The following is a 23,665-nucleotide window of genomic DNA, read 5'->3' on the forward strand; positions in this document are numbered from 1 at the left end:
AATCCATGAACATGGGATGTCTTTCCATTTCATAGTGTCTTCTTCAGTTTCTCTCTTGAGTGTTTTAAAATTTTCATTGTTGAGATCTTTCACTTCCTTGGATAGGTTTGTTCCAAGGTATTTTATTTTATTGAAACAATTATGACTGGGGTTATTTCTCTGATTTCATCTTCAGGACATTTTTTGTTGTCATGTAGGATGGGAACTGATTTCTTTTTGTTGATTTTTGTGTTCTGCTACTTGGCTGACAGTGTTTATCAGCTTTTATTTTTCTGGTGAAATCTTTAGGGTCCCTTATATATAGAATCATACCATCTGCAAATAACAGTAATTTGACTTCTTCAGTTCCTATTTGTTTCCATTTTTGTGTGTCTTATTGCTGTAGGTGAGTTCCAGTACTATATTGAATAATAGTGGAGAAAGTGGACACTCTTGTCTTGTTCCTGATTTTAGTGGAAATGCTTGTTTAATTTTTCCTATTTAGTATAACATTGGATATAGATTATATACATACATACACACACACAGATTGTCTGTGCTCAGTGTCTTTAGTGGTTTTACCATGCAGGGATGTTGGAGTTTATTAAGTGCCTTTTCTGCATCTATTGAGATGATCAAGTAATTTCTGTCCTTGAGTCCATTTATCTGGTGTTATATTGATTTGCATATGTTGAACCATCCCTTCATCTCTGGAATAAAACCCCCTTGATTGTGGTGGATGATCTTTTCATGTAGTTTGCTGATAATTTTTGCATCTATGTTCTTGAAGATTGAGCTGTAATTTTCTTTTTGTAGTTGTGTCTTTATCTGGTTTGGGGACAGTGTAATACTGGCTTCATAGAAGGAGTTTGATAGTGTTCTTTCCTTTTCTATTTTAAGACTTGTTTGAGAAACATTGGTGTTTGCTCTTTGAAGATCTGGTAAAATGTACCAGTGAATCCATCTGGGCTAACTTTAATTAGGAGTTTTTTTTTTTTTACTGAATGCTTTGATCTCATTGTTTGTTATGGGCCTGTTTAAATGGTGTATTTCATTTTGGTTTACTTTTGGTAGTTCATATATACACCTAGATATTTATTCATGTTTTTTAGAGTTTCCAATTTAGTGGAGTATATGCTTTTAAGGTATGTCTTTATCATTTTCTAACTTTCATTGGTATCTGTTGTAATGATTCCCTTTTCATCCCTAATTTTATTAATTTGAGTCTTCTCTTTCTTTTGGTTTGTTTTCCCTCAGGGCACATCAATCTTGTTTATTCTTTCAAAGAACCAGCTTCATTTCATTGATTCTTTGTATGGTGTTTTTGATTTCTCTTTCATTATTTCTTTCTGCCTACTGAATTTTGGTTTGGTGTATCTTTTTCCAAGGCTTTAAGGTGTAGCATTAAGTTATTTATTTGTGACCTCTCTGATATCTTAGTATAGGCACCTGATGTTGGAAACTTTCTTCTTAGGACTGCCTTCATGGTATCCCATAGGAATTGGTATGTTGTGTGTTCATCTTTATTTGATTCTTCAAATTTTATGATTTCTTTTTTGATTTATTTAACAGCTCATTCCTCATTAAGTAGTGTATTGTTTGATTTCCATGAGTGTATGTCTTATAGTCTTTCTTCCTGTTGATTAGTGTTTTATCTCACTGTGGTCAGATAGAATACCAGGAATTTCAATTTTTCTACATTAAGATATTCTATGTGTTCTAATTTTTAAAAAACAGAAAGTTTCATGTGGTGCTATTAAGAATTCTTTTTAGAATGTGTAGTTTGCAGCATTTAGATGGAATATTCTATACATGTCTATTAGGTCCATTTGTTTTGTGATGTCATTTATTCCAGATGCTTCTCTCTCTCTCTCTCTGTTTTTTTTGCCAGGATAGCTTGCTAATTGGTGAGAGTGTGATATTGATGTTGCCACTCTTAATGGGCTCGGATTAATCTGTGACTCTACAGCTAGAGTCCTGTGTTTAATGAAATTGGGTTTTCCTGTGTTTTGGTACATTTAAGTCATAATGTCCTCTTGTTGGATTGTTCCCTTAGTCAATATGAAGTAACCTTTATCTCTTCTGCCTAAAAGTGGTTTGAGATCTGAGAACAGTAACACCTGATTGTTTCCTAGGCTTATTTGCTTGAAGTACCATTTTCCATCCTTTCACCCTAAGGTCTGCTTTTTGTGGAGAGGTGAGTTTCTTGGAGGCCACATACAGAAAGATTCTTCCTTTTTAAAAAAATATTTTATCTTTACTTGTTTATTTGAGAGAGAGAAAGATGGAGAGAGAGAGAGAGAGAGAGAGAGAGAGGAGAATGGGCGTGCCAGGGCATCCAGCCACTGCAAATGAACTCCAGACACCTGCACTACTTTGTGCATCTGGCTTATGTGGGTCCTGGGGAATTGAACCGAGGTCCTTTGGTTTTGCAGGCAAACGCCTTAACTGCTAAGCCGTCTCTCCAGTCTGATTCTGCCTTTTTTTTTTTTTTAAATTGGTTTTTCAAGGTAGGGTCACACTCTGGCTCAGGTTGACCTGGAATTCCCTATGTAGTCTCAGGGTGGCCTCTAACTCTTGGCAGTCCTCCTACCTCTGCCTCCTGAGTGCTGGGATTAAATGTGTGCACCACCATGCCCGGCTTGATTCTGCTTTTTATTTAATGAGAGAACAGGAGAGAAAAAGAAGGGGCGGGGGGAGAGAGAGAGAGAGGGAGAGGGAGAAATGGCATGCCAGGCTCTTCAGCCACTGCGATTGAACTCCAGATGCGTGTGCCACCTTGTGTACATGTTAAACCTTGCACACTTTCATCACCTTGTGCATCTGGCTTATGTGGGACCTGAACAGATGAACATGGTCCTTACGCTTCACAGGCAAGCATCCTAACTGCTCAGCCATTTCTCCAGCCCAAGATTCTGCTTTTTAATTGCTCTGCTAGTCAATGTCTTTTGATTTGGGAATTGAGATCATTAGTATTTAGGGGTATTTTTAAAATGTTTGTATTATTAATTCCTGTTATTCTTTAAAAAATATGAATATGTATTAATATGGGTATGCCAAGCCTCCTAACATAGCAAAGGAACTTAAGATGCATGTGCCACTCAGTGCATGTGACTTTATGTGGGTACTAGGGAATCAAACCCAGGCCATTTGGCTTTGTAAGCAAACACCCTTAACCACTGAACCATCACCTCTCCAGCCCAATTTCTGTCATTCTATTTTTTGTGGGGGGAGGTTCCAAGATAGGGTCTCACTCTAGCTGATGCTGACCTGAAATTCACTATGTAGTCGCAGGATGGCCTCACACTCATGGTGATCCTCCTACCTGCCTCCTGAGTGCTGGGATTAAAGGCGTGTGCCACCACTCCCGGCATTTGTCATTCTTGTTGACTGTGTCCTGCTTGGTGTTTTCCTATTTCTCTCTTGAATTCACAATTATTTGAGCATGTTTTATTCTTTTCTGTGAACTCATATATGTGCTTTTCCTTCTCTTCAGTCCAAAGGATTACTTCAAGAATTTTCTGTAAAGTTGGCCTAGTGGACATATATTCCTGTAGTATGGATATTTTTTCCATCTCTTTTAATTATGATTGATTGCTTTGCTGGATGTAGTTTTATGGGTTGGCAGTTGTCTTTCAGAGCTCTTTCAAGTTCTTCTGGCTATTAAAGTTTATGTTGAAAAATCTATTGTTATTCTGATAGGTCTGTCTGTATAATTGACTTGGTGCTTCTCACTGTCTTCAATATAATTTCTTTAGTCTGTATATATACTATTTTAATTAGAATGTGAAGAAGAGTTGTTCTTGTCTGTTTGGTATTCTAAATTCCTCATGTATATGTGTTGGCATCTCTAATTTTGGGACATTTTCTTCTAGAATTGTGTTGAAAATATTTACTATGCTCTTAGACTAAAGTTCATATTTACTCTTCTATACCCATAATTCTTAATTGTTTTTTATTTATTTATTTTTTTCTGAGGTAGGCTCTCACTATAGCCTAAAGTGGCCTGGAATTCACTACATAGTTTCACGCTGGCCTCAAACTCAAGGTGATCCTGATACTTCTGCCTCCCTAAGATTAAAAACATATACCATTCCTGGCCACAATGCTTAGATTTGATCTTTGCTTTTTAAATGGGACATTGATTTTTTTTTTCATAGTATCCTGAATTTCTTGAAAGTCCCATTCATATCCTTTTATTAATCTTTCTGCTTGTTGTAATTCCTTCATCTTATGTTCAAGCTCACATGTTCTGTTCTTTCCATCCTCCATTCTGTTGGTAATACTTTCTACAGCTTTTTTCCTTTCTTCCTTTCTTCTTTCCTTCCTTCTTCCTTTCCTTTCTTTCTTTCTGTTTTTTTTTAAACTTACTTTGTTTTTCATTTCCACTATTTCAGACTGGACTTTTCTTCAGTATTTGTTTCCTTACTCAAATCTCATATTGACCTCCTTATTTTTGTTTACCTGATTTCCTGTGTTCTCATGGGTTTCCTTAAGGAATTTGTTTTCTTTGTTAAATCCTTTAAATTTTTTTGAACATACTTATAATCATTCTTTTGAATTCACTGTCTGGCATTTCACCTTATTTGGTTTCATTGAAGGTCATTATTATGGGATTTATAATTTTTGAAGGAGTTATGGTGGCTTGAATTTCTGTGGTTCTTATACTGCATTGGGATTATAATACCTTGGATTATTTCATTGCTTGTGTTTTTCGTTTATCAGATGTATTCTTAGATATATGGGTCAGAAGCTATATCTCAGAGTAGGAGCTTAAGCTGTCAGCTATTGCCTCTTCATTACTCCCAGAGTAGATACTAACAGAAGGAGTGATCTAAGCTTCAGATATGCCTTCCATGTAAATATCTTAGTGGGAAATTAACAACAAAGGTCCTTTAGACTTCACTCATTGCTTGGTGGGTAAAGGAGCAAGGCTTGTATGAAGGATGCTAGGATTTTGGTTACTTAGAAGTAGAAGGGATGTAGAGTGGGTTAGGATGCTGGTAGTGTTAAGTTTGAAAATAAGGGAGGTAGAACAAGTACCTGGGAGAAGAAAGTTGGGCTACTCTTAGGTTCCACAGATTTTAGTGAGGTTGTGGAAGGTTGCAGTGAATGGAGAACAAGAAGGAGGGAGTGAGGAGAGAATGCAAAGGATGCTGCAAAATGAGTTAAAGAATATGAGTTGTACTTGGCAAGGATAGTAGGGAGATCCTAATAGTAGATTGGGTGGAGAAAACAACAGAACACACCTAAAATCTAACTGAGCCATATTCAAAGACAAAATTAGCATGTAGCATATACGTATGAATGGAGACTAAATAATAACAACAAAAAGCACTAAGGTGGGTATAGTGGTGTCTTACACCTTTAACCCCAGCACCTTGGTGACTGAAGTAGGAGGAATGCCATGAGTTCAAGGCAAGTATGGGCTTCAGAGTGATCTCTAGGTTGGCCTGGGATAGAATGAGACCCTGACTTTAAAAAAGGGGGGGGGGCAGGGATTAAAGATAAAAAATATCAAATGACAAAAATTAACCCTAATGTACAAAAGACTTTTCAAAGGGAAAGTATACTAAATGTACATCAAATTTAACACATCATATTTCTGCCTAAGTGGGTTTTTAATTCTTTCCTTGTCTGGAATATTGCTTATTTTTTATTTTTTTAAAATCAACTTGCCCTAATATGGGCACTTCCAGACTTGAAGTATGTTTTTCCCCAGTGTAAACTAACCCAGTTACCTTTTAAGGTGAGTTTCATCTGTTTTACTACATAGGGTTGTGAAGTCAGTTCCCCCTTTGGTGCACCATGGGCTTGTCTCAGTGGCTCCAGGTTTCCTGTCTTTGGCCAAAGAGAAAGCAGGACTTCTTTGCTCTGATTTCAGTGTTGCTTCCAGCAGGTGTTTGGACATAGGTTAGCTGAAGTGGGAGCCACAAAACTCATTTTCCTTTGGAGACGTCAACCCCAGTTTTGGGGGTGGCTTCTCTTTGTAGGATTTTGTGCCATGAGAATGTGGATAGTGATATGATATCACCGGTTTTGGTTGAGTGACAAGGGCTCACATGGCTGACAGCTTCTGTGTTTATCTTTTCACTTCTTCTGTATTGAGGTACATTTAGGTCTCCTGGATTTTTTTTTTTAATGCCATCTTTCTTAGCATTCTGCATTTATTCAGTTGATTTATTTTTTAAGTTGATTATACAGCTTTCCAAAATTGATATTTGGAAGTTAATTAAATTACTTTATGGTAGTGCCAAATTTCATACCAGCAGCAGTTTTAACAAATGAATTTGGAGAGAGCTGAAACTTAGAGAATACTTAATTTTTGCTTTTTTAAAAATGAGAGTGGAGGAGAGAGAAATTGGCATGTCTGGGCCTCTAGCCACTGCAGTCGAACTCCAGACATGTGAGCCACCTTGTGTGCACGCGTCACCTTGTGCATTTGGCTTATGTTTGTTCTGAGGAGTCAAATTTGGGTCCACAGGCTATATAAGCAAGCACCTTAACTGGTAAGCCATCTCTCCAGCTCTGAGGCAGTTTAATTTTGACCCAGTCCTGCTATAAGGCTAAGACACTCTCCATCTTCAGTCTTGTTTTATTTAATTTAACCATATTTCTTTAAAAGAATTGAATTGTTTTGTTAACAAATGGCTGAAATGTTCTAAATGCATTTAATTCTGATTAGAAGCCTCCAGAAACATTAATCTAGTAGAAAATGAATACCATTGTGGTTTTAGCATTGTTTTTCTGCCTGTGATTTTAGTTTTCCCCAATCTTAAGTGCTCTCTATGATGACTTTGTTTCTGAAGGAAGTCTTCAGAGTTCTTCACTCATTACCTGTTTGTGGGTTGATTAATGCTGCAGTTATGTGCCAACATAAATATAAATACAATATTTATATTGTAAATATAAGTAAATCACTCTTGCTAAAGATAAAATATTTAAAAAGAAATTCTTCTAAATGATTTCATATAAGCTTATATACTTCTTCGGTTGTTAGTCTTATGAGAACATACTGCTTTTCTATTGTGGATTTGCTCTACTGATTTAGTTTTGGTATATGTGATGTGTGTGTTCATATGTGTGAGTGGGGCATGCATGTGCCACAGTGCACATGTGGAAGTTGGAGGAAAACATTGACCTGTTGGCCCTCAAACTCCCCCTTGTTCGAGGCAGCTCCCTTACTCCTTGTTCTGCTCTCCAGTCTAGCTGGCCTGCAGGCTTCTACGAAATTCTTCTGTCTCCACCACCCTTGGTAGCATAGGTGTGCTGGGATTCCAAATACCTGCAGCAGTGTTAGGTTTTCATGTGGGTCCTAGGTATCTGAATCCAGGTCCTCATGCTCGTGTAGCAAGTGCTCTGTTTATTGGATCATCTGTCGTAGACAGCGTCACCATGCTGAGATTGTAAGAACCCCAAAATGAGGACCCCATGCTCTGCCCGGATATGGCGACACCCCAAATCACTCACGAGAAGCGGTCTTGATGCAAACTGCAAGAGGATTTTATTCCAAGCGCGCTGGGGCCCACAGTCGTACACCGCACAGCCCCGAATGCAGGAACGGGACAGTTTTTATAGGGTTTCTAACAAAGCCTGTGCATTAGACCAATCATTTTTTTAATATCAGGAGCCCGCGGGGTGCGAGCCAGTCAGTTTGTGCCACTCCATACTTTCTAAACCAATTAGTTTAATTTGTTCAAGCCCCTCGTGGACCAATCATTCTCTTATGACCTTGGAGGTCAGCATTTGCGCAGGTCCTTGGGTGGGAGTAGCAGAGTGTGGTATCAGTCTCCTATGACCTTGGAGGTTAGCATTTGCGCAGGTCCTTGGGTGGGGGTAGCAGAGTGTGGTATCAGTCTCCTATGACCTTGGTGGTCTGAGGCAGGCTGCTACAGCTTATGGTGCGAGCTACTAAGGCTTACAGTGTGGGCTATTAAGGCTTATGGTGCAGGCTATTTATAGAAACCAAATAAGTGCTTTACTTTATTACTCATTTCCCATCCTTGAGGGCTATCTCATGCCCTTTTTACCTAGTTTTATATTAGGAGCGGGCTCTGTTATAATGAGGAGAGGGATTCTTTACTTGCTTTCAACAGAGAGTAAAGCCTGGAGTTTGAGGTATGCAGGGGCCCACTTAAGCTCCCTTTGGAGCGTGATAGTATTTCTGGGCTTCTGAATTCTTGGGCCTTTCAAGATGAATGTCCAGCCAAACATAGTTTATGGGAGGAACAAGATTTATTTCAGGGAAGTTCCATCAATGGTGGAAGAAGCTGGTTTCCATTCACAAATCCAGGTAGAGAAAGAAACCACCACCAGCTAGCAAACAGCAAGAAGCAGCAAGCAGGACCCCAGAGCTCAAGCTGCTCGCTTACACCTTCAGGCTGGAATTCAGATGTACCCCCAAACACATCTTTGGGTGTGCTCCAGGATCTGCCTCCAGTGACACCTCCTCCAACCAGGTGGCTGGAGATCGAAGTTACAAGTTATATTTTAATACCTGTCTTAATCGGGGACATACAATTGAAATTACCACACCCTCTCTCCAGCCCATATATATGATTTTTAATTGGCCAAACTGATAGTGACATGTTTTATCTGAAAGCAGTGGCTTTCAAACTTTTCTAGTACATAATTAAGGAGTACATGTGATAAGATCTACAGTGTAAGCAAGGATGTACTAATGAAACTAAGGCTTCGTAAAATATATGATATTCTCTGATAAATTCTGTTTTATTGTATCTTGATATTTAAAAAATGGTAGTCACAATCCACTTCACTGGTTTTAGGATGCTATAGTATAGTGTCTTAACAGCTTGGAAAATGATGTGCTAACTGACCACAAATTTGTATTTTGGTATGTTTTAATTCCAAAGCAAATTCTACAGAAAATATGCATATTGTTCAACTTCAAGTTCTTAACAAAGCAAAAGAGAGACAACTAGACAACTTAATTGAGAAGCTAAATGAAAGTGATCGCCAGATTCGATATCTAAATCACCAGCTCCTGATACTTAAAGGTAAGAGGCTGGCTGGACTTCATCAACTGCCCGAGACACGAAGCTCTTGTTTCCAGTGAACTCATTTATAAAACAGAGAGGGTTTGTAGTTAGACAGAGCAGAACATAAACTTGGGAATTTTGTGACCATGTCTCAGATTGTTTCTTTTCAGAACATTGCTATTTTGTAGCCATTATTATTTTTTTTTCCCCCATTTCTCCTCTTCTTTTATTTCACTCCTCATTTTCACACTTAGGTTGTTAGAATTGGTGAACATTACTTAACTGCATGATGACATTATACCTTATGTGAGTAAAATATTTCAAGTCCAGTGTGACTTCATTGCAACATTTTCTGAGCCTAACAATTAGCATAAATATTTTAAGCCAGGTAGGGCTTAGGTACTATGAATTTACCGAAGACAATATTGCCATCTCTGGTGTAATCACATGGATTCAAAACCTAATTGCTTATTGTATGTGTGCCTTTAGTTTTGGTTAACTGTTGAATTTTCTTTTCTTTTTTTTTTGTTTTTCGAGATAGGGTTTCACTCTAGCCCAGGCTGACCTGGAATTCACTATGGAGTCTTAGGGTGGCCTCGAACTCACAGCAATCCTCCTACCTCTGCCTCCCAAGTGCTGGGATTAAAGGCGTGCGTCACCACGCCTGGCTTAACTGTTGAATTTTCATCTGTGGAGTAATTTTGTGACTGAACCCCAGCTCATTTCCAATTTAACCAATAGTGAAAAGCTCTTTTTCTGTAATGCTCATAAAATTTATTTTGAGGGAAGAACTTGTGAACTGTTAAAGCAAAGTATTTGGAAGGAATTGAAGACTAGGTGGTCAAGAGTACATGACAAGTCTGTGTCAGGTATTAGTCCTCAGATGCCTTCTTTTGTCAGTCAGTCTCACTACATGTCCCAGGCTGGACTGGAACTCATGTTCTTCTGGCCTCATCTTTCTGAGTGGGATTATAGGTGTACAACATTGTGACTGGCTCCTCATATACCAGTTTTGGTTACAAGCATTTGTTACTACTGTAGCTTCTTAGGTAAACAGATACTGAAATTAGTAAGGATCTTTTGGCCCAGAAGAGACACAGTGAGAATTTAAAGGCAGTGGTTCTGGTTTCCTAAAATATTTTTGGTGTCAAGTCATTTTTTAAATTGTTTCTTTTTCTGATTTTCTCTAAAGTAAGTTAAAGTTAATTTGTCTAAATTGGGTCTGAATTAATTATCAATACTTACATATAATATAGATCTGATAGGGTTATAACAGTTGTGGTTCTACTATAGTGACATTATTTATATCAACATTTTTAATATCCAGACGAAAAGGATGGTTTAGCCCTCAGCCTTCGGGAATCACAGAAACTCTTTCAGAATGGAAAAGAAAGGGAGATCCAGCTTGAAGCACAAATAAAAACTCTGGAGACTCAAATACAAGCCTTCCAAGCCAATGAAGAAAAGGTAAGATTTTTCCTATTCCTTTCCCATTTTTTTCTTAGATGTTGCAAATCAACTTTTCATGTTTTGCAGAAAAAAAAAAATCTCAGAATTCTGATTAGCAAGGCATTAGATTTTACCATTTTTTAATTTGTTTGGTTGTGTGCTTAAGCTGTGTATGTGAGTGCAGGCGTGTACGGGCCGTGGTGCATGTGTGCATGTCTGGAGAGCAGCGAGCATCAGTCCTCACCCTCCACCTTTCCTGAGGCAGGTCTCTTGTTCACTGCTGTGTTTGGCAGGTGAGCTGGCCCGCAAGTTCTCAGGTGATTCTCCTGTTTCCTCCTCTCTTCTTGTCCTAGGTGTGCTGGCATCACAGATGCTAGTGCTACAGGGTCCAACTTTGTACAGATTCTGGGGATCAGAATTCTTGTATTCACACTGGTATGGCGAGTACTGTATTCACTGAGCCATCTCCCCAGTCCCCATTTTACCATTTTATAGATATGTTAACCAGCTAGTGAGAGGGCAAATTACTTACCCCAGGTCATAAAGCCAATTATTGATACAGCATAAGAAGTAAATATCTTGAGCCATCAATTTTTCTTTAGAGTCTCATTATTGTAAGGTCATCTGAATAATAATTTTAATCCCATGTGCAAGTTTAGTTTTCTCTTGCCCCGTAGCGTAATAGTCACAGGTTTGGAGAATTAGAAAATGTAATAAGAAACCTTCTGAGGGTAATTATTTCAATGATAGTAACAACTATGCTTTCAGACCTATTTGTTTATTTATTTATTTATTTGAAAGTGACAGAGAGAGAGGGAGAGAAAGACAGAGAGAAGAAATGGGTACGCCAGGGCTTCCAGTCACTGCAAACGAACTCCAGATGCCTGCACCCCCTTGTGCTTCTGGCTAACATGGGTCCTAGGGAATCGAGCCTCGAACCAGGGTCCTTAGGCTTCACAGGAAAGCGCTTAACTGCTAAGCCATCTCTCCAGCCCCCTATTTGTTTTTATACCTATTTTTTAGCGGGGCATGGTTGCATATGTCTATAGTCCCAGCTACTCAGGAGGGATCATTTGAGCTTGGGAGTTCAAAGCCAGCCTGGGCCATGTGGTGGGATGCTATCTCAAAATGAAACCAAAACTTTTGTTTTAATAAGTGACTATTTACAGGTGGGTTTTGTTGTTGTTGTTGTTATTCTTTCAAAGAACAGCTGCCATTCTGTGCCCTAACATTTGGGTTGCCTACTTTACTCAGGTGCTGAGACTGCTATTGGCAGGTTCTTGCCCAGTACCTACATTGTCGTTATGTTCAGAATCCTTGTTCAGTCTCCTTGGGGAACCCTGAAGTCTAGTTTGTCAGTGATTAATTGTTTCCAACAATGATGGGTCTTATGTGTAGAAGCTAGGAAAGCTTTCAGTAGAGAGGCTATGATGGGTGAGACTCCATTGTCTATAATCTTATTAATGCATGGGTGAGTGTAAGTGCTTAGAGCACAGAGTAAAAAGGTGATAACTGCAGTCTGTGCTGTGTGCTCGTAGCTGGTGAGGAAGTCCAGAACAACAGAACTGGCTTTGGAAAGCTTGAAGCAACAGCTGTTAGAGCTTCATCACTCTGAGTCCCTTCAGCGAGCCAGAGAGCAGCATGAGAGCATTGTGACAGGCCTCACAAAGAAGTACGAGGAGCAGGTGTTGTCCTTGCAGAAGAATTTGGACACTACAGTAGCTGCACTGAAGGAACAGGTCAGATGATTTCAAATGAGCAGCTATCATCAGTGAGTAAAGCTGGTCATTTGTTGTAACTGGTATTTTTGTGATTTCTCATAATGTAGGTGTTACCAAAACTGATACACCAGTGATTTTTCAATCTATGACTATGTCCTGAAGGTGTAATTTTAGAAACTGTTCCAGTAGGATTGTTAGTACATTCTCAGTACTCATAGTACTAATCCTGTATTTTTGTAGTATTTATGAATCTTACATTGTCCTAGAATACATGCAGACAGAAAGGAACAAGTACACTGGCTTTGGCTAGACCCGAGGTTGTCCTGGGAGCCCTTTTTAAGTCTCCCAGCATTAACTTGTCAAATAAAGACTATTGAGAAATGGTTCTTGGGGGAAGAGTTGAATTTGAGAAGTTTAATATTCTTAACCTGAAAATATGAAATCTAGTACTCCATGTGTCTGCTATTGTGGGGATTTGATTCAGGTGTCCCACATAAGTGACTGATGAGTTCTGAATGCCAGGTCCCCAGCTGGTAGCAATTTGGAAATTGGAGCCTCCTGGAGGTGTGATGTATTGTTGGGGCAGGCTTATGGGTATTATAATCAGCTTCCCTTGCCAGTGTTTGGCACACTCTCCTGTTGCTGTTGTCCACCTGATGTTGGCAAGGATGTGATGCCCATACACTGCTCATGCCATGTTTTTCTCTGATGTCATGGAGCTTCTCCTCAACTCTGTAAGCCAAAATAAACTCTTTCCTCCCACAAACTGCTTTTGGTTGGGTGCTTTCTGCCAGCAACAAGGAGCTAACATCAACAGATATGATGGCTCAAATGGAAAATATCACAACAGTCCTCATAGGGAAAGTCCACAGTCAAACATCATGGCACTAAAATGTTGTATAACATCATCTTTAGGTTATGTATGTAATGTGTAAGTGAAACAAAATAAATTTCATGTTTTGTCCCCCATTAAGCATATGCATGGCCACTCTTCTGCCTCTCCCATACCTACAACACTTGACATCCGGTCTGGGTAGTAATATTTGGATGCGAAATGATGGTCTCTTCTACCTGTGCTTCACATTCTCATACCTCATTCCTAAATACATTCTTTAGATTTTTTAAAACTTTAGTTATTTATTTGAGGCAGAGGCAGAAAGAGAGAAGGGGATGGGGAGGGAGAGAGGAAGGGGGGGAATGGGCACACCAGGGCCTTTAGCCCCTGCAGATGAACTCCAGATGCTTCAAGCATCACCTTGTACATCTGGCTTACATGGGTCCTGAGGAATCAAACCTGGGTCATTTTTCTTTGCAGGCAAATGCCTTAACCACTAAGCCATCTCTCTAGCCCCCAAATACATTTTCTTCCTGGAAAAATTTGAGCATACTGCATAAAAATGCTCTTCTTTCTCGGTCATGAAAAAAATCTGTATCTACACACACACACACACACACACACACACACACACGTTTTAATTTATGGTCCTGGGGATTGAGCACAGGGTGTGGCATATGCTAGGCAACCATTTTACCACTGACCTGCATCCTAGTCCCACATTGTAGATTTTTAAAAATATATCCTGTACACAATTACCATATCTTTGTCACTCAAAAAAGGACTTCAGTGCTTATGGTGGTAGTTGCATATAACACTGCAGAGGCATCTTCAAGGAGACAAGAGAAATAAGATGTGTCAAAGGGAAAAAGAGAAACATAGGAGGGAAGTCAGTTTAAAAGCATTACAGAGGAGGGAAAAGTTAATTATTTTTATTTTTGGATTCTCTGAACAAAATGAGATTTTTGACTGCTCAGAAGAGTGAATTTTCCCATACTTGTCTGTTTTCTTGCATTTTTAGAATACAAATTCCATGTTTTAAAGTGGCCTGCATAATTACGTATTCATACATTAACACTGAGAGCATAAAATACAAGTAGGAATGTAATATATTTCTTTTGGCATGAATAAAATGTAATTTTAGAATAACAGTGTCTTGTGAGTGTGGAGTAAAAGAGGACTTTAGATATGATCCCACTTATAATCATAGATTATTATAAATGTTTCAAGGATAAAACTTTGTGGGCATGACAATAGAAGCAGCAGTCTTCTGAGCATTGAGCCTCACCCACTGTCATGCAGTGTCCTCTCGTGACTCCTGTCCTGTGAAATGTTGCCATCTGAGTACTGTGCATTTGTGTTTGTAGTGTAGTATTTATTAAAAGTGACCATGACCTCTTTCTATAGGAAGACATTTGTGCTCATTTGAAAGATCATGTGAAACAACTCGAAAGGAATCAAGAAACAGTCAAATTAGAAAAGACTGAGATTATTAACAGGCTGACAAGAAGTCTGGAGGAGAGTCAGCAGCAATGTGCCCACCTGCTGCAGTCAGGTGGGTGGCCTGTAGGACTATAGCTGCCTCCAAGTCTGGTGTAATGTGCAGACAGAAAAAACATAGCAGGATCTGCGAAGTATAAACGACAGTCAGTAATAAATTACTCTTAAAAAGGATCACATATGTATATAGGGGTTGGTTGTTTTTATTAGGTAATTTGGAAAATACAAACAAGTATGAAGTACCAAGTCAAAACAACCAACAATCCTACTCTTACAGATAAGTATTGTCACAGTGTTTGAATGTGTAGACAGTTCTGTATTTCTGAAAACACCAAAGCTGAATATGCACAATTGGAAAATAAAATATATAAGCTTAGTTCTACCCCTGAAAGATTTATAATCCACAAAGTAGCACATGCATCTGGCATTTGTAGCAGCAAGAGGCCCTGATGTGCCTATGTGCACATGCGCACGCTCTCTCTCTCTCTAATAAACAAATAAAACTATTTAAAAATCTATTGTATTTGTTTAGATCCAATATTTGATTAAATAGCTCTGTCCTTTTGTGTAACTGCTTCAGGATTTTGTTTTCTTTTTAAAAATATTTATTATTGGTGAGAGAGGGGAGGCAGGTAGAATGGGTATGCTGGGGCCACTAGCCACTGCTAATGAACTTCAGATCCATGCACCACTTTGTGCATCTGCATATATGGGTCCTGGGGAATTAAACCTAGGTCCTTAGGCTTAGCAGGCCAGTGCCTTAACTGTTAAGCCATCTCTCCAGCCTGTGTTTTCATTTTCTTTTTCCTCACAACAGACCAGCATGTACTTACCTTGTCATCAAGTTATATTTTTGTCGCAGTTAGAGTTTCTGTTGTAGTCTCCATGGTATTAATTTTGAGATGTGCTTTCTATCTTTTTAGAGCTAGCAATGTTTTTGTTTCTTACTAGTTGATGCAACAGTGCTCATAGTGTGTTTGTACCACACTGCTTAGGCATAGCCATCCTAGTTGCTAGTGAATAGCTCATCAGTGAAGATGGGTTAATGAATGGATTTTCACTGACTAATATATGAGCATCACTCTTGAGTATAGAAAAAGCAATTTGGACTATTAATAATGTGTGAAAGGGTGGCTTAATGCAAAGGTGAAAGTATTAAAGTTAAAGGCTGCCTGTGTATGCATGTTTTGCTGGGGAGAAAATGTAGATTATATTCTGCTGAGGTTCTTCCATCCCTGCTTAGTTATGTGTCATGACTTGGTGAGTCGTCTTCTTGGCCATTAAAAGCTTTGAAAATATGATTTTCTTTAGCTGCATTATAGGCCTTGATTACTTCTCTTTTTCTTTTGAGGAAATTCCCAAAAGTTCTTTTTAAATTGCAATTTCTCTTAGTGCATTTAAAATATTAGTTTGCTGAAGTTTCAGTAAAACAGCCCTAATATAGCTCTTTCTCATGGATGGGAATGGGGTATTAACTTTTAAAAAGACACTAAAGTGGCAAGGTAATAGTTTCCTAATTGGAGGGTACACACGGGAGGTTGAACTTTGGAGTCTGCTGTTTTGTGGAAGGACTCATGCATGGCTGCAGTCTGTAGCTGTGGCCAGTGCCACTCAAAGGGGCACAGTAGTCAAGGCCTTAATCTCTTCAGGAACATGCAGGAATACCTTCTAAATCTTGGAAAAGTCTGGCTGTTTGCATCTCGATTGGCTCTATACTGTTGTGCCCTGAGAGAGAGTGGTGATGAAGCAGAAATGTGCCATCTGGAGCCTCAGTGGACTTCTGTGGGTGCTTTACCACATCTTGTGATTCTTTCTTCCTCAGGCTCCATACAGGAAGTGGCTCAGCTCCGGCTCCAGCTGCAGCAAGCAATCAAGGCACATGTTCTAAGTGAGAACATGAATAAAGCTTTGCAGGTGAGACTCAGTGGGTAACTGGGTTAGGCAATGTTCACATGACCTTGTGAATTTTTAGAGGGTTTTATGAGATAGAAGTGGTTGAAACCAGCCCAGGAGAGCTGCTCAGAATCTCACCCACACTGTCATTCGGAACCGGGCGTTCAGGCCCAGTTCTGAGCAACTACAGAGCCATGGCTCATCCTTCTCTTTGTGCCAAACTTCCCCTCCTTCCCATGGTGCATCCCTGAGACTAGCTATCCACAGGTATGGAAAGATTTAATCAGGTGGTGATTCTTCCATATCTTCCTCCGGTGCTGCTTAGATTTTCCTTTGAAAGAAGGGAAATGCTGGAAGAATTCTACCACTGCCTTAACTGAAGGAGGATTTTGCTTGCTTACCCTGGCAGGATAAAGGACAGTATGTTCATCTTCTGTAGTAAGTCAAACATGCTGCCATTGGCATATGACCTCAGGGGATGATTTCACAGAGGACAAAATGAGGGTTGTAAAGGAATAGCTTGCCTGTGCTTTCTTAGTCACTGAATTTACTTGAAAACCTGACAGTGGCTGGTCTTTCTGGAGTTACTTAGAATGCACAGTAAGAATATACTTGAAGAAGCTAGTCTTCTTCCTTCTGTTGATTATTAGGATAAATTTTGAAATAGCATAACTGATTTTGTTACCTGGGAAAATAATGCAAGTTATTTTCAACAATTTTTGTTCTAGGATGAATTAACTGATCTTAAAGAGGAGATTTCTCTCTATGAATCTGCTGCAAAACTAGGAATACTTCCAAGTGACTCAGAAGGAGAATTAAATGTAGAACTCACTGAATCATATATGGACTTGGGTATTAAAAAAATCATCTGGAAAAATTCCAAAATTAATAGGTATTTAATGAATTGTTTACCATAGAAGAACTTGCGTTAATATAGCTGCTGATATATTCAGGAAACAATGGCCTGATTATGAACAGCTATTTTAGTAATGCTTAATGAAGTTTAAATGTCTCAAATGTACTCATAGTCTTTATACCCAAATAGTACAGCAGTTATAGAAAGGTAAGAAATGATATATGTGGTTCAAATGTGCAGATCATGTATCTGCTTTAACTTTTAAGTGTTTCCTAATAGAAGATAATAATAATATAATATATATAATCATGTATAATATAATAATAGAGGATAAGCATTGCTTTTTTTCCTTGGAACATTGCTTAGATTTTATTTACTTGCAAGCAGAGAGGCGGTATGGGGGAGAAACAAAAATGGGCACAGGAGGGCCTCTTGCCATTGCCAACAAACTCCTGACACATGTGCCATTTTGTGCATCTGGATTTACATGGGTAAAGGGAACTGAACCCAGGCCATCAAGCTTTGCATGCAAGAGCCTTTAACCACTGAGCTATCTCTGTAGTCTTTAGATTTTAATTTTAAAATGGGAATTCTTCTTTTTGCCACTGTTGTTGCAGATATTTTAGCAATTTCATGTTAGGGAGCTTTATCACCACTGCCCCCTTACATTGAGGAATGAGGGGTGGAGGGTGTGCTGATGGTTGGTAACTTCGTTTTAGGCATCTAGTGGATGTATTAGACATGTAATAGACTTTTGAAAGCTCTGATACATGAGAGGAACTATGGAAGGCCCTGGAAGTAGGCAACATAAAATTATAAACTGTCCTTCTCCCAGGGAGTTTACAGTTTGGCCCGAGGGAAGGAGATATACCCATTAACAACTAGGTGCTTATGTGTTCCTTGGGTTGGAGATGAGAGATACAGTATTGTCAAGAGATTGCATTTAGGCTAAGGAAGGTGTTTCGTTTATAATGTGAGGGAAAAGCACCTAAGACATCACATAAACAAGTGTTCTTACACTGAGCTGTACTTCCTTGCCCTGAAGAATGTCTGACTTTCTCTTTCTATTTCTCTTTTTCTTTCTCCTCCTCCTCCTTTTCTGAGGCAAGCCCAAAAGACTGGCTTTTTTTGTTGTTGTTGTTTAATGTGAGAGGAAGAGAGAGAATTGGCACACCAGGGTCTTCAGCCACTGCCATTGAACTCCAGATGCGTGTGTGTATGTGTGACCTTGCACACTTGTGTTAGTGTGTGTCTGGCTTACATGGGGCCTGGAGAGTAGGACACGAGTCCATTGAACCACCAAGCCATCCCTCCAGCCTGAACGAGTTTCTTGAAAACATTCAGCCCTCATAGTCACTGTTTGGTTTATAGTTGAGGACTGAGTTTGCTGTCATCATTGTATTATTATTCAGCAAGTGTTTAATCCACTTTATGGTTCAGGTATTAAGTAACTAAATACAACCATAAATTTTCTGAAGTGATCACTCTAAAATGGCCTTTACAGTTTTTATAGTGCCATTCCATTTTTAGAACAGTAAAGTGAGATTTAACAAGTTGAAATCTAAAGTGGTTAGGTGATATTTTTCAAGAAGATATTATCATTTAATCTGGAAGTCTATCTTCAGGGACTCTCATCTCTATTGACGACAGTGACCCTCAAGAAGAAAGCACAGAAGAAATAACAAAACAAAACTAGTGTGATTTTTGTTGTTGTTGTTTTCTCAGTGTGGCCCAGGCTGACCTGGAATTCACTATGTAGTCTCAGAGTGGCCTTGGATTTATGGCAATCCTCCTACCACTGCCTCCTGAGTGCTAGGATTAAAGGCATACAGTCACCACCCCTGGCTCAAGTGTGATTTTTTTTGTTGTTTTTTTTTTTTGTTTTGTTTTTCGAGGTAGGGTTTCACACTAGTCCAGGCTGACCTGGAATTCATTCTGTCATCTCAGGGTGGCCTTGAACTCACAGCAATCCTCCTACCTGTGCCTCCCGAGTGCTGGGATTAAAGGCGTGCGCCACCATGCCCAGCATGTGATGTTTTTAATAGGAGCCACTGTCAAACTCTTGCCCTAGGGCTGTATTGACTTATCATCCCCTGCACCATCTGAGTTTCTAAGTGAGTATGGCCAGGGCCTGGGTGGGAGCAGTACTGACAGCTCAACCTTAGGTGAGAACTACGGAGTAGACTTAGTGAACTATCAGGTCATTTTCCAAAGTGGTAGAGGCTGATCAGCCAAACCCCATGACAAGTATGTTCATATTTATGTTGATGAGCATCTTGGCCCATATCAGTGTCCATCATTAAAATGGCGTCTACCTTGATTAGTTAATTCAAGCAAAAGAAGTACTTTATAGTTTTTAGATATATGTATCTAAAAGTTTCAAGTTATGGTCATCTGAAAATATATCTTGTGACTGCCTCATTTCCTGTTGATGTGAAATTCTAGGGAACTGATGAAAGAGCGTGGTTGGAGTTCCAGACCGTTTGAGCCACAACTTTGTGATTTCTTGCTAGTTTTATGACCTTGAACAAGCTTCTTAACATTCTCTCCTTTTTCTTGTTGAACTTGGTGTCTCTCGGATTCTGAATGGAGAATCAAAACAGATAACGAATATAAGAACCTTCTGAAATGTGTTCTAGCATTTAGTAGGCATTTACAGTGGTAGTTATTACAATTATTTAATAGCTTATTGGTTAAAATACACCATTGATCAGATTTGTATATTAATCCTTTAGTTCAACAAATACTTTGTAAAAACATTTTTTTGTTTTTTCTTTGAGATAAGGTTTCTCTGTAGTCTCAGGGTGACCTCAAACTTCCACTGATCCTCCTACCTCTGCCTCCCAAGTGCTAGGATTAAAGGTGTGTGCCACCACGCCTGGCTTATAAAAAGTTTTTGATACTCAATCTTATGACCAGTGTTTGCTCCAGTTTTAGAGCTGAGAGAACTGGTTAGAGAGGTGAAGCCCTTGGTTCAGGTAGCCAGACAGAGTGCATTGAGAACCTAGTCCCAGAACTCCCCAGGCCAGACTCAGTGTCTGTCTGTTCACATTAACCATTTCGGTAAAGCTTTTTTTTTTTTTTTTATTGAGCCTCTATTATAACTTAAAACATTTTTAAAATTTTACTTATTTATTTGAGTGGGAAAAAGAGGCAGATAGAGAATGGTCATGCCAGGGCCTCTAGCTACTACAGACTCACTCCAGACACATACACCACCTTGTGCATTGGGCTTATGTGGGTACGGGGAAGTTGAGCCTGGGTCCTTAAGCTTCACAGGCAAGTGCCTTAACTGCTAAGCCATCTCTCCAGCCCCATTATATCTTTTATTTTGAGGATTAAAGATACAGCTCATTCCAAAAAAGTTTTGTTTTTTTTTTCCTATTGTTACTTCTTTTAGTTTGGCCATGGCTGGGAATATACCTGCTTCATCATAATATCTATTTAAATATATTCTACTGTTGTATTGTTTGTTCTAGATAGAGTCTTGCTATGCACCCCAGGGTGACCTTGAGCTCATGATACTCCTGCCTTAGCCTCCAAAGAACTAGTATTACAGGTATGTACCACTATGCCTGGCCAGTTTTGAATTTTCTTTTTCTTTTTTTTGGTTTTTTGAGGTAGGGTCTCACTCTGGTCCAGGCTGACCTGGAATTAACTCTGTAGTCTCAGGGTGGCCTTGAACTCACGGTCATCCTCCTACCTCTGCCTCCCGAGTGCTGGGATTAAAGGCATGCGCCACCACGCCCGGCTTTCGAATTTTCTATTTTCTTAGCTATCATAGTCACAACTCTTTTATTAATCCTAAGGTATGTTTCCCTAGGTAATAAACTTTTAGCAAAGGAAAGGATCAACCCATTCAACTTGGAACTTGAGGTTCCGCAAGAAGACATCCAATAGAATGTGGGCTTGTGCTTTTGCCCTGGTGAACTTGATTCTTAAAATTGGAGGCAGCATGTATTCGCAGTGTTGAGAACTTTAGTTGTTTTTTTTTGACCTGAGTTGTTTTCAAATCACTGATCCAAGAAGCAGTGACTCTCAGCCTGTATTTCGAGCTGCCACCTCCACTAAGCTACTTGCTAGTGAATTCTAAAGGTTTAGCTTCAGTGTTTTATGGGATTTGAGTAGCTAAATCTGTATGCAGCTTCCAGATAGCTTCCTCTTTCCATTATTATAATTTGATGTTAAGTTCAAATAATAAACATTTAACATGTGGAATGCCTTTTTGCCCTTGATCATCTCAGCAGGCTTCATAAAGAACTGCAGTTTGGATTTATGGGAGCCACGTTCCACAGGTTTCCTTAGTGAGGCTAAGCAGGATTGGTTACCACCTTGACTTTTTCCCCTTCTGAGCAAAGAAAATTATTTTAGCAAGCACGTTGTCTGCTATCTGACTTGTGGCTCCTTGGAGTACAGGATGTGCTATTTCAGTGGTGAACATTCAGCCAGAAAAGAAATTAGGGAGGCTTCATTTATTAACCGAGCAAGTGAAGTGCTTATGGTTCACCACATCTTACCAACATAGGAAGGTACATTGTATGTCTTGTATAGTTCTGTCTATTTTTATACTTATGCCTTTTATTTCTGTAGACAGAAATGATTTAATGGAAGTGATTATACATAGATATATTTACACATTATACTACCCATACAAAAGTTTCATGTACATACATATTTTATGTATCTGGCCCAGGGAGCTCCTTCTGTAACTTTAAAAGTAAATTTATGGGGCTAGAGAGATGGCTTGGTGGTTAAGTGCACTTCCTGCCCAAGCATGAGGTCCTGAGGAGCCTGTGACTTCCTGAGTTCAAATCTCCACATTCCATGTAAAACTTAGCTGGGATTGGCCACAGGTGTGCCTGTATTCTCAGTCCTGTAGGAAAGCAGAGACCCAAGAATCTTCAGAGCCCCACAAGCTCCAGAAATAGTAAAAAGTGAGATGCCAGCAGAACAGAGCAGTGCACTCGAAGTTCATCTACCACAGGCAAGTGAGCAAGTGACCCCTGCCCCAAGAGCATATGCAGTGCCACAAAGAAGGCACCCCTCCATGCACATCTTACATTACACACATACACAACACAAGCACATTTGGGGACTGAGGAGTTGGCTTAGTGGTTAAAGCACTTGTTTATGTGTCATAGCTGAGTTTGGACCCCCAGAACCCACATAAAAGCTAGGGTGCTGTAGTATCAGCATCTGTAATCCCAGCATACCTACAGCAAGAATAGAGACAGAGAGAGAGTCACCTGGAAGTTTATGGGCCAGCTAACCAGGCAAACAGCAGTGAGCAATGAGAGACCATGCCACAGACAAGGTGGATGGAAAGGGCTGACACCTGACGTTGTCCTCTGATTTCCATGTGCACGCCATGGCATGTGCACATTCGAATGCTCATTCACACATTGTTGTTTTGTTTTTGAGATAGTCTTATGTAGGCCAGGCTGGCCTTAAATTGTCTGTGTAGATGATGCTGGCCTTGACTGCTGATCCTTCTGCCTCCATCTCCTAAGTGCTAATATTAAAGGTGTTTGTTATCATCTGACCTTCTATTTTGATTTCTGTAGTGTTGTTGTAAGTTATCATGATGCAAAGTAATTTACTACTCTTTCTTTGTGCTATTTTTATAAAAATATTTATTTTCTAGAAGAGAGAAATAGAAGAGAATCAGTGCATCAGGGCCTTTGGTTGCTGTCAGCGAACTCCAGATGCATGTGCCACTTTGGGCATCTGGTGTTAGGTAGGCACTAGGGAATCAAGCTTGGGTAGTTAGGCTTTGCATGCAAGAATCTTAACCAGTAAGCCATCTCTCTCTAGTCTTCTTTGTGCTAATTCTTTTAGCAAGTAGTGATTTTTTTTTTCTTTTTATTTCAAGTTAGGGTCTTACTCTAGTCCAGGCTGGCCTGGAATTCACTCTGTATTCTCAGGGTGGCCTCAAACTCATGGTGGTCCTCTTACCTCTGCCTCCCAAGTGCTGGGGTTAAAGGTGTGCTCCCAGGGCTGGAGAGATGGCTTAGTGGTTAAGCACTTGCCTGTGAAGCCTAAGGACCCCGGTTCGAGGCTTGGTTTCCCCAGGCCCCACGTTAGCCAGATGCACAAGGGGGCGCATGCATCTGGAATTCGTCTGCAGTGACTGGAGGCCCTGGCGCGCCCATTCTCTCTCTCCCTCGTATCTGTCTTTCTCTCTGTGTCTGTCGCTCTTAAATAAATAAATAAATAAATAAATAAATAAATAAATAAATAAATAAAATGAATAAAGGTGTGCTCCCAGTTTAGCAAGTAGTTTTTTAGGCTTACTCTCAGGAGTTTTTTTCACCACTGTCAGTTTTTCACATCTTTCTGTTCTACTTTCTTTTGCCTTCATGTGTCAGTGTAAATCTGATAAGAGCACCCAATAATTCAGATGCCCCAGCCTCACTACTTTTTTGTGACATTT

At 39.6% G+C, this 23,665-nt stretch overlaps 1 protein-coding gene across 4 annotated transcripts in view; it reads left to right on the plus strand.

Annotated features, from left to right (window-relative positions):
* Positions 1-23,665, plus strand: part of Cep152 (centrosomal protein 152) — a 157,767-nt gene that overhangs the window by 37,633 nt on the left and 96,469 nt on the right. For all 4 annotated transcript variants that reach the window (XM_045157384.1, XM_045157381.1, XM_045157382.1 and 1 more), the window contains exons 7-12: positions 8,853-8,996; positions 10,306-10,445; positions 11,966-12,166; positions 14,391-14,538; positions 16,306-16,397; positions 17,105-17,268. In XM_045157384.1, the coding sequence (XP_045013319.1) occupies positions 8,853-8,996; positions 10,306-10,445; positions 11,966-12,166; positions 14,391-14,538; positions 16,306-16,397; positions 17,105-17,268 (889 nt within the window). The remainder of the gene's footprint in view (positions 1-8,852; positions 8,997-10,305; positions 10,446-11,965; positions 12,167-14,390; positions 14,539-16,305; positions 16,398-17,104; positions 17,269-23,665) is intronic.

Source organism: Jaculus jaculus, chromosome 8, assembly GCF_020740685.1.
Source record: "Jaculus jaculus isolate mJacJac1 chromosome 8, mJacJac1.mat.Y.cur, whole genome shotgun sequence".
NCBI lineage: Eukaryota > Metazoa > Chordata > Mammalia > Rodentia > Dipodidae > Jaculus > Jaculus jaculus.